The 18,168-nt window shown below is 41.5% G+C and overlaps 1 protein-coding gene across 1 annotated transcript in view; it reads left to right on the plus strand.

Moving 5' to 3' along the window:
• COL22A1 (collagen type XXII alpha 1 chain) overlaps nucleotides 1-18,168 on the plus strand; it is a 220,431-nt gene that overhangs the window by 144,896 nt on the left and 57,367 nt on the right. Inside the window, exons 24-32 of the mRNA XM_074830381.1 lie at nucleotides 2,836-2,889; nucleotides 3,250-3,303; nucleotides 4,289-4,342; nucleotides 6,741-6,794; nucleotides 7,216-7,251; nucleotides 10,522-10,584; nucleotides 12,523-12,576; nucleotides 13,644-13,685; nucleotides 15,574-15,606. Of these exons, the coding sequence (XP_074686482.1) occupies nucleotides 2,836-2,889; nucleotides 3,250-3,303; nucleotides 4,289-4,342; nucleotides 6,741-6,794; nucleotides 7,216-7,251; nucleotides 10,522-10,584; nucleotides 12,523-12,576; nucleotides 13,644-13,685; nucleotides 15,574-15,606 (444 nt within the window). The remainder of the gene's footprint in view (nucleotides 1-2,835; nucleotides 2,890-3,249; nucleotides 3,304-4,288; nucleotides 4,343-6,740; nucleotides 6,795-7,215; nucleotides 7,252-10,521; nucleotides 10,585-12,522; nucleotides 12,577-13,643; nucleotides 13,686-15,573; nucleotides 15,607-18,168) is intronic.

Below are 18,168 nucleotides of genomic sequence, written 5' to 3' on the forward strand. Positions count from 1 at the left end.
ATGGGTTTTTTTTAATCACAAATAATTGGTGTCAGTTTGGTCTTTTCTGTATACTTAGAAAGAATAGTCCTTGCTCTGAAGAGTACTCAGAAATCAGGAGAAGGGCTACAATAACAAAAATTTATATGCAAGTGAACCTGATTTGCTCTGGACAGCAGCGGAAGGGCGGGCTCTATGAAGGACATGTATGATGTATTCCTACAGCTTTCATGTGATCATGCCATTTTATTTCTCTGTGTCCCGGTCATTTGCTGTAGCCCAGGCTGCAGAAAGCCAGAAATCCAGTAGGGCAGTAGATGTACTGGTGTACGCAGTCAGCTGGAGCAGGCTGTCAGCATCCTCTGCATCTCCCAGGGATACTGGTGGTCATTACGCAAAATTGTTCTTTCTACATCCATCTCAGAGAGGCTTTTATCAGAAGAGCTCTCCATTAGTGGGTGTAGCATTTGTTGGTGCAACATGTGGTGAAGCTACCTGAGTAAACCAGTCTTGGGCATGACGTTCTGGATGATTGCTCTCATGAAGAGCAGTGAAATGGATTATTAGTGGCAATTTAGGGTAAGGATCAGTGTGCTTCCATTTCAAGATGGTTGCATAAGGTTTTTGTGGTCCAGAATATAGAAAGTTCAAGAGAGTAATTACTTGGGGATGCTTGGGCTGAGACTGGGTCCTGACAGGATTTTCACCTCTTGATAGAAGCTTCCTGTTGTAGGGCCATGAAAAATGTGTGTTTCATAGTGGGAGGTGGTTCAGTTATTGGCAGAGAGAACAAAATCAGGCTATTAGGGAGGAACCAATGTAATTGTCAACAAAAGACTGCAAAGGTAAATTTTGCACTTTCTTTCCTGCATTTATGCATAGTTCACTCTGCCGCTGAATCAGTTTGACTTTGTTTTTCTAAAGGTACCTTTGCCTTCTTTCCCAGTACTGCACGCACTCTTCGTGGAAACCCCTTCTTGGAGCCTGTATCTTCAGCAGGGCCTCTCAGCAATACCACGTAGAGGTGGAGTAGGACCAAGTGGAACTTCCGTGGCCCTGCTGTCTGATATCACTCCATCCAGTTGTGTCTACAGTGTGGTATTTTTTCTTGTGCTGGGCTAATTTGGACTGTTGATTCCTTTCTTTGAATAGCAAAGCCTTTTTTAAGTGATGGATGGTCTCAACCTGGTGTCTCCTGATAGGACTAGAGCTCCTTAAATGCAGGACCCTCCTGCAATAACATCTGAACCAATGTCCCTAGAAGCCAATGCAGGGCTCCTCAGGAATTATGTCAACAGCATCAGCACATCCCAAAGCACATCTTTCTGGGGATTTTTTAGTTGTGCTTACATTTGAGGCACTCTACAAACGCTGATGTTGTTGGGATGACTCCATGTCTGTTCTGAGCTGCTATGAAAGCAGATCATGGGAGGCAAGTGCATCTGCATGTCCCTTTTTTGGTTGCTTTGCCCCATCTATTGGTGAGAGGCTGTCTTCTCTTCTGGCTGAATTTTACAAGTGTGTTCTGGAAAGACCACTTATCTGTTACTTTCTCTGTCAAACTATGCCACAAATAACTCCTTGTCCTCAGTTTTTTACACCATTTTCTTCTCTTCAGCTACATTTTTCCTTAAATGTGAAATGCTAATATTGATCCATGACTCATAATACCTTTAATCACAATAGCTGTGCTTTGTGATACTGAATGGTGACAGAGAAGATGCTGACTGACCATTTTCTATCTTGTATCAGTTGTTCAGTTTCAATTCTTTACGTAGGGTTTGCACAGGGGGAGGGGGTTGTTTGTTGTTTTTTTAAGTACAAACACACCAGAACTCCCCTTATGCTGAAAACTGAAAATGAATTAAATCATCGTGTTAGAAAGACAGAAAGACACAGCCGGGGTAAAATTTCAACTCAGTCATATATCCATTTCTCACATCCATCCTCATGTTGTTTGCTTAGGTCCTGATCCAAAAAATACATGAACACATGCTTCATTCTGAGCATGGGAGAAATCCTATCTTATCTACAGTGGAAGCTGGAAGTAACAAACACCTCTGCATCTCAAGCAACCTGTTAAGATCTGTCGAGTATAGAAACAAATTTCTCAGTTAGGAAGCCAAATTTAACAATTTGCTCAATACACAAAAATAAATCCCTCTGAAAATCAGATGGTTATCGAGAGAATATTTTCCCTAAGAGAAACAGCTGTTGCAGGGAGATGAGTAAGAAAGACTGTTAGGACATTTCCAACTGCATGTGTGCATTGAAGTATGAGTTTGTGAGGACGTTTTACTATCAACAAGGTTAATGTAGAGCACTAAAATGGTGGTGCATTTGTTTAAAACACTTGATTCACTGCATTGTTTCTTCATACTCCTGGATTCATATTTTTACCCCCACCCCCCCAAAAAAAGTCCAAACCACAAGCCTGTTCCATTCATTAGTTACTTCAGAGATCTTTTTGCAGAGGTAAATTGTTCACTTTGAGTCAATATTAATCACGATTAAATTAGACTGGATGCTACAAGGAATCCCACTGGACAAGCTTTGTGTTGTGCGTTACCATTGATGGCCTTCAACTCCTCTGTCTCTTGTACTGTAGTGGAGAATGGAGCTCAACTTACAGCAATAGTAATTAGTGACTTAAGCAGGAGATCCTGTTCTGCTGGTGAGCATGGTTCCCTTGGAGCTCAGTTTGGCATCTTGCGTTTTTTTTGGTAGAAGTTAATGAAATAAAGCTCAGTGCTTTTGCCAATTTCAAAGAGGACCCCAACTGCACAGAGAAGGACCTGAGGCTTTCAGCCCCTATCAGAGAGCTTGATAAACTGGGTTTGCTTCCATCTCTTACAGGGACCTCCAGGGCCCCCAGGCATTGCTGGACCTCCTGGACCACCTGGAGCACCAGTAAGAAAACAAGCTTGGGGTATTTTGTTTTATATCAAGGAGAAGGAAAAACAGCTGGGGAGAATTGTAGGTTATGGGTTTCAGTGGGAACTGAGTTAGGACCTCTGGCAATGTATGTTTTATATTTTCTCACTGAAAAGCCACAGCTGGTCCTAGAGGACAGCTTTTCTGTGCTGAGCATTGGAACCAGGTCGGTGCTACCTGGGGATAAGTCAATGTCTACAGGACTGCCCATAGACCTGACTGGTGTGGAAGGGAAAATTGCATTTAAATTGAAAGCAGCAACCTCCAGTGAGGTTGCTGCAAAGGACAGAAATACTGATTTTTATTTTTTTTTTTAATTATTATTTAATTTTTCAGGGACTGCCAGGAGAGATTGGAGTTTCCGGTAGAAGTGGACCACCGGGACCAGCTGTAAGTGTGGAGCAGCTGCTTCCTTTGCTTCCATGCTCTCCTTGACTTTAGATGCTTTAATTCTCAAGTCTTTGTCTCCTTTTCTGCAGCTTGTCTGCACACAAGGTTTTAATGTGGGCACCAACGCTGTCACCTTTAATACAGACATTAGCCTCTGATAACTTTTATGAACAAGAATTTTACCAGCTGCAGCTCCACTATTCCTACACACTGGGACCATGAAGTTTTCTTTGTATGATACATTTCAGAAGTCATTTTGCATTTGGCAAGACACTGTTCTTCCAAACCTGGAGTTTTCTGAATTAGGCCAAAGAACTGAAATTAGAATCTCAGATTTAGCAGAGCATAGCAATTTCTGTTGACTGTTAGATCAAGAAAGGTGCATTATGAAAATGTTAGTATTAAGAAGTGCCACCTACAGCCTGCAGTGTTTGGGGATTAACTGACACTTGAAAAGCAGACAAAACATTTTTTGATATTTTAAATGCATTACAGGAAGTAATTTTAATTCTTAACTTGCTGAATAATTCTGCCACTATACGTTGTAGATTAAATTTTAGGAATCTATGTATTGTATAAGAAATTACCAATATTTATAAGGAGAAATAGACTTTAACAAATATTTGTAGCTACAGATAATAGAAACTTACAGAGAATCATGAGTAAAAGCATAATTTTTAAAGTTATTTAAGAAGCCAGTTTATAAAATCTCTATACTGTTGTTTCTCTGTAACAACACTGACATCCAGTGGTTATTCACCAAAACTGGGATACTGGGAAAAGGACTGAGCAGGTATGTGCATTGTGAGAAATTTTGTATGTTTTGAGTCACAGTAGGGAAAAAGTAAAAAAAAACGCATGAGGTGGTTTTTCTTTTCTTAAACATAGGTTAATGCAAGTGGGATGAACTTATGTGCTTATGCTGAGCTTGGTGTTAATGATTTAAAGAACAGGCGCTTACATCTTACGATTTTCTTTTGTTTAGGGGTTGCCTGGCAAAGATGGATTAAATGGGCTTCCTGGTCTTCCCGGTCAAAAGGTAAGTGATGCCACATACACTGGTAGTAAGCTACTTACCTGGGCAGCTTATCTGGGTGAGCTAGTGTCGTGGATGAAAGTATTAACACAGTAAATGATTTAGCAGCAAATCAAGATTTATTAATGACTAAGCAGCACTTAATCATTAACCAATTTAAAGATGTACAAAATAATTCGGTAAAATATGTTATTATTGAAATAGGTACTTAACTACAGATTCAAAGATGACAAAATTCACACTAATTTACTGTACCTTAAATCTATACATATGTACACGCACATTCACAAATACAAAATGTACAAACACACAAACAAAAGTATTTGGATCCAGTAAAATATGTATGTCCCCACACTCGTGAAGATAACTGTGTATACCTAAACACATCAGTAAGCAGAGAGTGGGTGAAAGAGAGCTAGCTCAAAGTTAAAATTTCCCTTTTCTCGAGTTTAGAGTAAATACTCGCAATGCATCAGCATTCCTCAACTGACGATAATTGAGACTCCAGCAGGTTGACTTTGCCCTGGCCTTCTGTCAGCTCTATCGTGGATGGTACCTCGAGGAGTTAATGCCTGAGAGGAGTCTCACAGGCCAGATGCAGTCCAGGAGAGCTCAAAGGGTCTCACTTGGGATGGTTGTTTATAGAGTCCAAGATAACTGACATTTGTCAGATACTTATCACTCCAGCCTAGCTCAGACAATGAGGTGTTCTGGTGTCTTACACCAGTTGTGCAAGAACTTGATGGGTGTGCAATTCTGTTATTGTGCTGCCAGGCCATTAGCAGGTGATGGGCTGTTATAACCGTTCCCAAGGGATAAGGAGGGCAGAGCCAGGCGCCTTAAGGGGGGTCTTAGTGCCCTGTTTACTGCCATCAGCAGTACTTATCTCCCTAGGTTGGTATGTGGCCCAGGAGTGGGGAAGGAATCAGATTAATCACCAAGTGACACAGGAGGAGAGGCGGGTGGGAGTGGGGTGGGGGGTGTGTGGAATTGCACCACCACAGCTAGCAAGTGCAAGCAGGAAGGACGGCAGATCTTCAGAGCCAAACACACCTCACCAATCCCACATCACCGGTGAAGCTCCAGGGCCAAGTCAGCTGGTGTGCTTGCACTGTACTGAGTCATTATGAAGATGGAGTTGGTTGTGAATACAACAGGGATGAGACATCCTCTTCCAGTCTTCAACTACTGCATCCAATTCGGCAGACACAGCTGAGCATTGCAAACAGAGAAGCTTCTACTGTCACCCAGGAAAGCCAGTGACACTGTCAAGTCAAGGCATGTGTCCAAGGCACAAAGAAGAAGAATGAAGAATTGTGAAAGGCTCCAAAGACATTCCTTTCTTTCCTCCCTGAAAGGCTGGAAAGAAGAGATGACATCCCCTTAAGGCTTCTGTAGGTCTCTGTGGCAGAAAGACGGTTCTTCATTATTTTCTACTACTTATGCTCCATTTGAAAGCTTCTATAAATGACAGATTGGGAAAAGTTGTCTCCTCTGCTGTCTCTGCAGTGGGAGAAGGGAGGTAGGAGATTCAGAGGTAGGAGACACTTTGGTTGACTTGCCATCACTATGTAAATAAGTGTCAAAGAATATGAAGGCTAAGCTAGGCTTTGGGGACGATGACACTCTATTGCAATAAGGACAACAGCTCTTAGCCATCTACTGCCTTGGACTGCATTGGCAGCAGTCTTCTTGTCTCTGATACTTGAACACTATGACTTCTTCTTGTTCCAGTAACACACTATATTTATACTTGCCTCTCTCAACTGAGTACACTGAGTGGTTGAGCCCAGGTCTAGCAGAGTCCCCAGCTCCCATTTACTGATGAATAAAGATGAAGAATTTGGAGCCTAAAACAAATTTCTGGGGCTAAATAAATCTTTGGATCTATCCACAGCCCTGTGTAGTACCTACTGCACTTCCTAGCTATGTAGTGTGTTTCAGCTCTTAATCCACTGTTCAGTGTCCACTCTCCATGCTGACACCACCCTAGTTGAAAGATCAGTTTCAAAGTATTTACCTAAGAGGCCCAGTGGCCAAGGTCCCAATCCCATGATTATTTATTTTTCTTAGTAGAAATAACGTAGACTTTCTAAGCACATATATTTTGAAGAAACTGAATGAAAGTTTTGTTTTTCAGGTAATTTGCTATGGACATCTTTAATGTAACAGTGGTTGACTTTCTATTATTACAGAAATATTCCAGTAGAGTGATCAGTGCTGGAGATGTGATTGCAAACAGCACAAGAATGGAAAAACATTCCAGGAAACATTCTCACTTGGCTCTATTTACATCCTCAGGCTAATACTGAGGATCTGAATCAAAATATTCCTCACCATTGCCTGCAAACATGCTGCACTAGCAGAGGAGTTTGTATATAACTTCTTGTGTTCCCTGCAGGGAGAACAAGGGGAAAAGGGTGAGGAAGGCTTTCCTGGAAAACCTGGCCCTAAGGTAAGGAATTTTATTTTAGTTTACTGTAGCTGTTGAGTCAATCAAGGTTTCAGAAGGTCTTATACTGAAGTCAGGAGAGCAAGATCTGTCTAAAGTTGGAGGCATAAGAGGATGAACAGATGCGACTTACTGCCTTTCAGATTTCATGATGTTTCAAAATGCCAAACATTGATGCTTCTCTCTCAAGTCTGCATGTGTAGGCACATCTGACCTGACCCTTGCATTGACTCCTGTGGTCTGGGTTCCCAAGCCATCAAGAAGGCAATTACAGTACCTTATGAGAAGTAGGTAGAAGAACATGGGCCAAGACCATAGGGGACACACTTCACTAATGAGAAAGTACTAATGAGGAAGTGTTACTACTTCCTGACCTGAAGGATCAGGTCCTTGCAATATTGAAGTTTTGCTTTTGTTTTTCCAGGGTGAACGAGGGAGCCGTGGCCAACCTGGTGAGCAGGTGAGCAGGAAAAATAGTCTTAACAGCAAGGCCTACCTGTCAGCACAATATAAAGTGACCACATGCAATAACAAAGACATTTTCCAGTATTGAATTCTATGCAAATTATTTACATATGTGATTGAAGATTCAACAGATGAGTGGATGAGGCTCTTGGCTGGACAGAATAATGCAAAAATTCCAGAGGAAAAATATGCTAAATCAAATTTTTCATTCATTCCTGGAAAATTCAACCATCTTGTTCCTGGTGGATAGGGAAGTAAAGGAGGGCAGAGTAACTTAAAAGTGCTTGTGTTCCTTCACACCTCACATTAACCCAGGGTGCTGTTTCTAGAAGATGAGGAACTTGTCTATAACTATGTGATACAAAGGGTGATGCTGTCATTTCTAAGTTGTAAATGCTTGCTAGGAAATAACCCCAAATGACTGTTGGAAGTTACACAGTTATTTTGGTCTTTCTGTATTGGGATTTGGGTTTCAGCTGACAACGGCTGAACTAAGTGAAGAACCAGGGAAATGTCCTGTGATTTCCTAAAGCACTCATCTGTCTAGAACCCAGTCAAGACCATTAACCATAGATGTTAATGTTGTCATCCACATGCCAACTTTTCAACTGTACTATGAAAATCTGTAGAAAGAGAAATCTGTATAAAACAGACTCTCTTATATTTGGGCACAATCTTAGGATTTTGGGGTACAGAGTATATGCCAGCCTCAGAGTATCAGAGCCTCGGTCTTTTCTCACTCTTACCAGTCTCAGTCTAATCTTCTGCTACAAAGATGAAATGGGAGAATGGTCATGACCTCTGCTCCCATGTTGTCTTGTGCAATAAAGCAGAACATGCACCACAAACTGGCCTTAGATGGAGTAAGGGAAGAATCTGTCCATGAGGAGTCTCACATAGCAGCTTTCCATAAGGGGTTGTTCTCTCTCCGTGACCATTTAATTTTAGGAATTGCTGACCATTTTTCCTATTTGTCAGAGTGTCATGGTCAGCCCACCTGCCGCTATCTACCCTTGAAGGAATAAGCTTCTGAGTCCAAGGTACAAAGTGAGGTTTATAGGGATAAGGCACTTAAGTGGATAACAAATACACCACCATGTGAGTGGGGACTATTCTGCTTCTATTCCAAAATTCCTTATAATCTACCTAATAGGTATCACTGAGTTCCCAGGAAAGTATCCTTACCGGGCATCCCAAGTAAGGGGAGATCACCATGGTGCAAGCGAGCCATTCCTCAGGAGCACTCACATCGGGCTCTCGTGGAGCCATTTCTGTACCCTTCCTTGATGGTTCATATGGTCACCACTCAGTGGTCTCATTTTGCTGTCACTGGGCAAACAAACTGCCAGGCTTGCAGTTGCTGGGCAAGCTGGGGACTCCTTGCCAGGCAGATTTGGGCCCAGTGCAAGGAAAGGTCAGACCCCCAACCAAAGTGGTGCCATTTGGTCTGGATCGTTCCCCCACACAGGGTTGTTTTGAATTCTAATACCACCTTACAAAACACTTGCCTCTTTCTCCACAGTGTGGTGTTCTCCACACATTTCATAACTGTTCTCTTGTGTGTCACCTCAGTCATAAACTAAAATATTGAATGGTGCAGAACCTTAGAGGACTTCACTTCATATGTCCTCTGAATTTGACAGGAAACAGCTAGTAACAGGTGTGTGAATGTAGTTTCTTCAATCAGTTGTTCACCATCCTCTAGACACCGTTCTTCTATGCTGTATTTCTGTAGTTTGCTAATGAGAATGTCATGTTGGCCATGTGTCAGATTTCAGATGTCAAGAGGCATCACATAAATGCTTCCTTCTTGTCTGCTTGGTTATCCTGTCAAGGGAGGGAACTGGATGGGTTTGACATGATTAGTTTTTAACAAATCCATATTGGCTGTTTTATATTGCCTTTCTGTCCTTGAGCTCATACAAATTCATTGACATTTTGCTTCAGTATCTTTCCAGGGGCCAAAGTTACACCACATGTTTTTATTTTTCCTCTGAATTCTCCTTTTTTCTCCCTTTAATGTTAGGCCCTCTGTTTGTCTTCATAATCTCTGGGATCTCACCATCAGCCGCGATCCTGCGGTGTCTCTCATAAAGCACCACTCCCTCTGTCACCAAATGTCACTGTCTTCAGAATTCTTCAAACATCACTCCGATGTTCCTACTCATAGTCACCATAGCATCTTGTTTCTCACCTAATTTGTTCTGCAGACTCCTTGCACCTATATCATGATATTTTGACTCTTCCCATACTTCAAAGATAATATCTTTAAAGTGGGAATCACCTTTGTTCAGTATTCATACAGCACTTAGTGCATTTGGGTCCTGTCCATGTCTGAGATCATTTGTGATACTGCACTACAAATGCAGATAGCAGAATAATTATAAATAGGAAACCACATGGTTATTTTCAGATGACAAATCTGGAGCTAAATATAATTGAATACTCGATATATGTAGAACACATCACATGACACAGAGATCATAATTACTCCAATAGCAGGTATTATAAAGTAGAAACTCAAAGGTAAGGTTCAAACAGAAAGAAATCCAAATGTGCAATAGCACCTCCAGAAAATTCTAGATGTGTTTGTCCAACATCTGTAATGGTCAGATTAATACAGTGCAGGTTTTGCATTTCCAGACTACACCAGATCATTAAAAAATAAAATAAAAGTTAGATTTAATTTTTTAACCTGCTTTTATTTGATTTTTTGGTCCTCCTACAGAGCTGCATGAAGAAAACAGGTCCTAAATTCCATGGTGTCAGTTAACAGTGTAACACCAAAAAAAAAAAAGAGATCTTCGCTGCTGTTTTAAGTAATGATTTTCCAGGAATAAGAAATTATACGTTAATCAAACTAATCCCATTCTCTCTCAGCAAACTACATCTATAATCAATCCCATGAAAAAACTGGGGCAAGTTCTAGTCTACAGCATAGACCATATGTATTATGGTGTCACTAGGTATCTGGAAGAAAACATCTGCAGGCATGAGTTCTGAACAACTCACAGTCTAGTATCAGACATGCAAAGAGATAGCTAAATCAAGGTTTCATCCTTCCCAGCCCAAGGGCACTGTGGCTAGATTAGCCTACCCTAAAGAGCAGATGATGCATTTTTAACTGACAGGAGTAAGAGAACAGTTTGGTCCACTATACTGCCTTTTCATTCTTAATTATATTTGAAAGTAAAGGGGTTTATTAGTAGAATCCATGCTTGATGCCTCTTCCTAGATTTCACACACTTCTTTGTCTTACTTTCAGGGTGAAGCAGGTCTTCCTGGTCCTCAAGGTTTACCTGGACTGAGAGGAGAAAAAGGAGATGAAGTGAGTGACTGAGCCATAGCTTGACTTTTTTTTTGACATTTGGCACCAGGAGGACTTATCTCGAGTGTCCCTAGATGATGTTCTCTTTTGGTGTGATTGCTGTGGTGAGCAGCTGATTGACATCCACAAAGGTCACCAAGTACCCCTTCCAAAAAGGGACTTGACTGCCTAGTGACTGTTCCTAACTGCAGCAGAGGTGCTAATGAGCAGTGTCTATCCTAAATGCAGAAGGTTATGACTCATGAGGCAGTAGAAGAGATACAGTGATCTTTAGGCCTTACTTTCAGAAATACCTGCCTGATTTAAGACCATTTAAAAAAATTAATAACAACAAAAAATCACAAATCACCCATGTCACTAAACCCTGGAGAAGGCTCCAGATGGTTGAATCATTTCCTGATGGCCTAACTTCCGTCCAAGTCCTGGTGTCTACTCCTTCCCCTGGATAGCTCCAGACCTCCAGAGACATTGACATACCGGGAAATAGTTGGATCAGGGGCATGACAGTAAATTTAGCCATGTAAACAAGGCCTGTACTCCTGGTTGATAACTGACTGCATGCTTGAATGTAAGCAAGAAGGATCTAAAATCAACTGAGGTCTTACCATTCAGTTTGCTATATTATATGTATTGTAGAGCATAGGTTATAAAATATATTCTCTCTATATATAAAATCATAGAAATGTAGGTCACATAGCTCCTATTTGAATGCAGGGTAAATACATTTTGTGTATACACTGTGAGAAGTGTTCACATCCTCCTTGTTAAGCATCTCCCATTCAGATGACCAGGTTACCTGGGCAAAATAGAGGTAGGCACCAGTCAATGGATGATTCAGAAATCTTTAACATAAACAAAACTGGTAGTATCAATGTCCGCTTTGGATCTTAACTCCTGTTCTGGTGCCTCTCTTGTCCAACTAGAAAAAATCTGGGTTTTATAATTGCATCACAGAATCATTCAGCTTGGAAAAGACCCTTGGGATTATCAAGTCCAACCATCAGCCCTACTCTGCAAAGTTCTCCCCTACACTATATCCCCCAACATCTCATCTAAAAGACACATCCAGGGATGGTGACTCCACCACCTCCCTGGGCAGCCTAGTCTGTTATGGAGGCTCCCAAATGAGCAACCAACTATTAACACAGTTAACTAGCTCTCCGTAAATTACAGGTTCGAATGTCTGTGAGAGGAGAACAGAACAACTTTTTAGGGTTTAATGGCAACCCAAAACGCATAACAAAGAACTCTATGGGGTTTAATGGCAACCCAAAACGCAGAACAAAGTCCCACTCCCTAGGGTTTAACGGCAACCCAAAACGCTTTATCACTCACCTGACAAGTGAGGGCTCTCAACCTCGAGGACCTGCTCAGGGCAGTGTCCCGACCCAAGGCACCTCGAGGAGTTTCCTTGGGCAGCGTCCTGACCCAAGGGGAGAGTCCTCGACCGCAGCGTGCTGCTCCAGCGGACGAGCTCAAAATGGCTCCCCAGGGGACTCCATTTATAGCCAGGCCGAATCTGGCCTGTAGTCAGTAGCGGCTCCCATTGGCCAAAGGCCCCAATTACCGCGAGGCCCTGAGAACAAAGACAATCAGGAGCTGCTGCACTTCAGCAGCCAAGAAGCTCTGCTTTCATTGGGCGGGTGCACCTGCCACATATTCCACTGTCTGACCACTGCTGCATCAGGCAGCAGGATCTTCTACATGCAAGCTGATTTAGGATTGATGCTTTCCTTTCCATGAACTTAATTGCTATTCTTTGGCTTTTGAAAATAGAGTAGATTTTATGAAGCCATCTCCAAAATGTTACATTTTTAATTGCTTGCACCATACTTTGGAGGACAGGCAAGATCAGCTGAAAGTGTAAAATATTCTACTGAGACTGATGCAGTCAAATCAAAACATGCATATTTCCTGTTTTCTTTTCCCTGCTTTTAGGGAGAAAAAGGTAAAGACGGTCTCCCAGGATTGAAAGGTGAAAGAGGAGAAAAGGTGAGTCATGAAATGAGCATGCTCTTCCTTAGACAATTGAGGAAAAGAGGCAAGGACACAGAGACAAGTGATAGAGGAGAATATCTGAGGAAGATTAGAAACATTAGAAATCTGTTATCTGAGCCTTTCTGAGAAGCAGCAGAGAAAGCTGTGTGTGGGACAGAGACAACCATTTATTGAGTAATACAAGAAATTGTAAACAGATGATGAAATCTAAGGACAGTTTCTTTAATTCAAGGAAACTGTTTTAAAATTGTCTGATAAGAATGAGCCTGAAATTAAATTCTAGAGAACTTTTCTTTGCCTGCCTGTGATGTGCTAGAACAATAATTTAAGGAATGGTCTGGGCTTCTGCCATCACAATACTATTCATTTTAGTGAAAATGAAGGAACTGGACAAAGGTGATGTCCAGCAAAATTTACATTCAACCACTGTGAACATGAAGGTGAAGATGAAGCACTGACCTTGCAGATGCCTATGGTTGTATAGTGAAAAATTTGCCCTCATTATAGTGTCAATAGCCAGCAGGAAGTGGGTGCCACTTTGTTCTTCCTAGGATACATCAGCCCGAAGTTTACCAGTGACTTTCACCATCTGTGGAGGGTGAGAACTGGATTTAGAAACATATTTTTGATAAAAAACAAAGCTTTTTTTTTTTTTTCCATCTGCAAAAGAAGTTTGTCTAAAACATATTTTTCAATCTGGAATTTTGATCAACATTACCTTAAAATGCAAATCAAACTCCATATCACTCCTGCACTGGATGGGGTAACATTAGAAATTAATTGACCTGTGAAGTCAGATCAATGATAAAGTAATAAAGTGATAAAGACAGCAAAGTGAGAATCCTGTATGCAACAAAGCAAGGACAGCACAGATTCTGGCCAGAGCAATGGGATAAATTCTACCCAAAAGAGAAGTGCTACGGGATTTTCACTGTCACTGAGCTGACAAGTTGTCATTGGGTTACATCTCATCTGGTAATGTTGCATCTTCTAGCTGATAATGTTGAGTTTTATTTGAGCATCTTTTTATATCCTTAGTTATATTTTTCTCCTCTCTCTAGGGTGACACAGGTTTGCCTGGACCACCAGGTTTACCTGGAACAGTAAGTAAGATTGTGTTCTGTGCTGTAACAATATTTAAGGCATCATCACATTTCCTGCACACAAATTCCTCAGAAACATAGCTTTGCAAGATCCCTACTTCTCTGCAGAAACTGTAGGACCCATTTACTCTGAGGTTATCTCCCTTTGCTTCAGGAAAGCAATATCAATGTGTATTTGGTCCTTTTATTTTTGGGGAAGGTTGTGCCCTCCTCTGCCTCTTTGTAAACAGCATTTTTATATGCCCTTGCCTTGTGGTAGCACTTAAATTGAATTTGTGATTTGTTTAGCAGCTGTCGGAGCTGTCTGAAGAAGGTCATGGCTGAAAACAGGGAGTGTGTTCATACAGATTTTCCAGGGTGAGCTAGATTTTTCCAACTGAGACCTCAGGATAAGACTGGCTCTGAACAGATACCTGTGAACAACCGCTTGTCTTCTTGGGGAACAATTCACCTTCTTCCAGGAAGAATACAGGGTTCCACTTCTCATTGACATGAACTTAAGAGGTGGAGGATTCAGGTTCAGCAATGCTGTAGCCTCCCAGAGCCTCCATTGCATGCAGTGCCATGCTGTGCTGTAACCCCAGAGAGACCCTCGCATCCCAGAGGTCATTCTGGGTTCAGCACTGGATCCAACACACAAACCAGTCATACCTGATTGCATGTACCCTTTCTGCTAATTAAAAAAACCCAAACAAACAAACCAAAAAAACAAGAAAATATCAATTTATTGTTTTAAAAATGAGCCTGCAGAATTACTTCTGGGATCATGAGCATAATTACAATGAAGTTCACTACAGGCAATTAAACCAGCATTCACTAAATGTAAATAAATAAACCTCACAGTTCCCTCCAGCAAAATCTGAGTAAGCAGCTTGGAGTAAGCACTAGGAACAGACCTGTTGTTGCAACAGGAGGGTTTATCTCAGTCACAAATCCTCCAAAAAATGGCAGTTACCCACTTTTCAGCTCTGCTTACCACCACTGGTTACAGTTGCCACATTATGGAGAGAATTCGTATCAAGAGCTGTTGGTGAAAATCAAGGGCCTACAGACCTTCATGCGACAAGGGAGGAGGTGTTATAATTTATTCCCTGACATTAGTTGGGCCTCTTTAGTCTGTGCCAAAGGGTGCTTCATGGTATCATGTAGGAAGACTCCATGTGTATTACACAAGAATGATCCAGTCTCAACACAAAGGATCAATCTGTCTTAGTCAAGACAGAGAAGGCAGCTTACAAACACAGTACAATATGGCTAGATAGAGAGAAGATATGCCTGACTGCTCAAGCTTCCTGTGTTTGTAGGGAGAAATTATTTCTATTTCAGCTGTAAAAGTAGGTGATGGTTTTGACATAGCCTCATTTCATAAAGGATTAGTTTTATCAGTTTTGATAAAAGATACTGCCTCTCTCTACAAAACTTGATCATTTTTTTGTGGGTAGTCCTTCAGGATAACTATGTAATGCCTAGGACGACCATGTTGAGATGTGTATGTCTTGTGCATAGTACAAAGCAGAGACAGAACACACCAAGCTCAGCCATGGAATTCGGAAATTTAGTAATACTGAAGATGGCTCCAAGAGGAAAAGTGAGCTGGAGATTGCTATCAGTAAACTTGCTAACAAGGTTAAAGATTGTTTGTTTTTTCATAGCAGTGGGACATACAGGATGTTTTTGAGTTTATGTTCATATTTCACATACTCTAGGAAATGTCTAATATTTGTGGGCTTTTTTCCAAACAGCCAGATGTTACAATGAGTTGCTCACTTACAAACTTACTGATGGATATATGGAATGTGTAATCTGTAATGACAAGGAGAATACATAAATTATTGCATTTCAAGGAAAATAGGCAATGCTTCTTTTAACAATCCGGTTTCTCTTTCAGACAGCCTTCTTTACCCCACACCCTAGGATTCCTGTAAGTAACATCTCGAATAAACATGGCCTCTGGCTTATTACCTCTGGTATCTGATAGACACACAGCACCTTAGTATTTTCCATGTTATTTAAATGCTTTCAGTCAAGAACTCAGCTGGAGTCTGGTTCTGAGCAACTTCACCATTGTAACCAGCCATGATGAGAAGCACACAGCTGTCCTGGTAACAGCAGCATCCAAGCCAGCTGTGGCTGGGACACAGCTGTATGCTGTCCCAGCTTCTTAAATGAAGAGTGCTTACAGCACATAGTGGGAAATATCTGGCATTATATAGGAACACACCATTGGTACGTGATTAAGCTTGTTAAGGATCAGGAGGCTTTATGGCATATATTAATGGCAGAGGTATGCTGTAAGAGTGCCATTAAAAAAGAAAGTGCATATGCCAGGTTCTTCAGAGGCTGAGGAAGGAATGTGAGGTAGTACTGGAAATAGAGGCAAGACCTCTTTGGTTCACTTTTTTCCTTGGCTTGTAGTTTGCTATTATATTGTAAGGAAATATGCAGAACAATGACATCTTCCATGGTCTTTGTAGAGCTACAGTCACAGAAGGAGTTCTCTGTTTTGCTCTGAGCACTTTACTCTTGTAAATGAGCTGCAAGACAGTAAGGAATAAAAGGGCTGAAGTGTGTCAGCATGTCAGGTCACTGGGATCTCTCCATGTGCAAGATGAGTGTGGTGATACTTGCTGTAGCACAGGTCTGCACATCGCATTGCAAGCTTTGGGAGGAGAAGGGGCAGTGAAGATGTAAACCTTTGGTGTACAGCTCTACAAATGAAGGTGTCAGAAGGTGGTAGTAAGCCTTAGGTGAGTGTCATGGGTTATTTTATAGAGGCTGCAGGACCAGCAAGGTGCTGAAAGTTGTCATGCTCTCTCCAAAACACAATACCTGCCATTGCTTTCCATTGAGTAGGTGGTGTATAGTGCCAGAGAGCAACTTACACAGGCAGACACAGGAAACACAGCCTGGATAGAAGACAGCAGCACTATTACTCTATTTACTTATTATTAGTTAAAATCAATTTCATTTAAAACACACCTTAGTAATTGTCAGAAATAGAAAATCTCTGACCGAGTGAGTCTGAGCTCCCATTTACCCACCCCCACAGCTCTGTTATGTGTTTTGGGTGCAGCCTGTGCTGTGAGCTCTGCAGAAACTTGCTAATGCAGCAGGGCAGTAAGGGGGGATCAGCTTCTTCCATGGGGTGCAAGCTAGTCAGTTAAAATCATTAAATATTTCTTGGAGATGGGGTGTGTGAGAACCACAGTGGTGGTCAGGTATGATGGTTAGGAAGAAGCAAAAACCAGTAAACCAGGAGATGGCTCCTTACTTTGATTTCTGTCTCCCACTGCAGCTGGGCACAGATGAGCCCCCACTGCATTTGCCTTCCTTTAAGTGGCACAGAAATGACTAACACATTAATTGACACTACAGGAGGACACTGCTGAGAGCAGGTTAAGGCAGCTGTAAGCCCTCATCTGGCCCAGGTTGGTAGCAGCTGTTAGCTGTCACCACAGCATTTCTGTTCACTGAGCTGTAGGAAAGAAGTGGGTGGCAGTGGATTAAGTCCAGCTGCCAGGGACTGAGGTCTCCACAATGTGCAGAACTAGCAGACAGTGTTAACAGTCTCAGCAGATAGTCCTGGGTTCGGCAAATTTTGAAGGACTCAGGCAGATTTGCTGGCAGGTTGGGTTAAGAAATGCTGCCTCTACCTGTGTTTGTGGCTGTGCAAGGACATTAGACTGGAATTTTGCCGATTTTACATAACCATGCAAGTCAAGTATTTAGGAAGAAGTGGGAGAAAGGAGAATATAAAAAAAAACTTCTTCCCTTGTTGAATTACTTCTTCCCTTTGCGGTCTCCCTCCACTACCACTTTTCCCTGGTAATACGTGCCCTTATTCCCACTCAGTAACACCATCCCTGCCTAAAATGTTATTGTCGTATGGCTGTAATTTGTTGCTCTGCTCTCTCAAAATGGTTTCAGAGCTTGAAATGTCATTACGCAAAGCAGCTTCCAGGCACAACCATACAGGTTTATTGCATAGGAGCCTTTGCTGGAACTACTTTAGGTGGTGCCGTTATCTTTCTGAAGGCCACTAGATGGCATCAGGGACTGCCCGATTAAAAGTTGATCTAATGGGGTGCTATTTGTAGAGTAAAATTCCTCCTATTATTTATCACAGATGATAATATTTATTCATAATGCATAATAAATACAGACATAAGTAATATTTATGCAGTTACATCTATTTTGTCTGTTAGAGAATCATTTGCAAATGGACTTTGAATTCCCAGGTGTTGTAGAAATGATTGGCAAATAGCTGATGTGAATAAAATTCAAGCTTATTTGTCTTAGGCTCTGCATTTTGACTGATCACTATTCCTTGCATGTGTATGTAGCTTAAATCACTGATGTTCTTACTCTTCCTTGATTGCATAATTGAAACACTTTGTATGATAAATAATGAATAAGTAATGATTGCTGTTGCCTGAATACGTATGTTCATATAAATATATAAATATGAATTTTCATGTAGTGC

Source organism: Strix aluco, chromosome 1 (genome assembly GCF_031877795.1).
Source record: "Strix aluco isolate bStrAlu1 chromosome 1, bStrAlu1.hap1, whole genome shotgun sequence".
Lineage (NCBI taxonomy): Eukaryota > Metazoa > Chordata > Aves > Strigiformes > Strigidae > Strix > Strix aluco.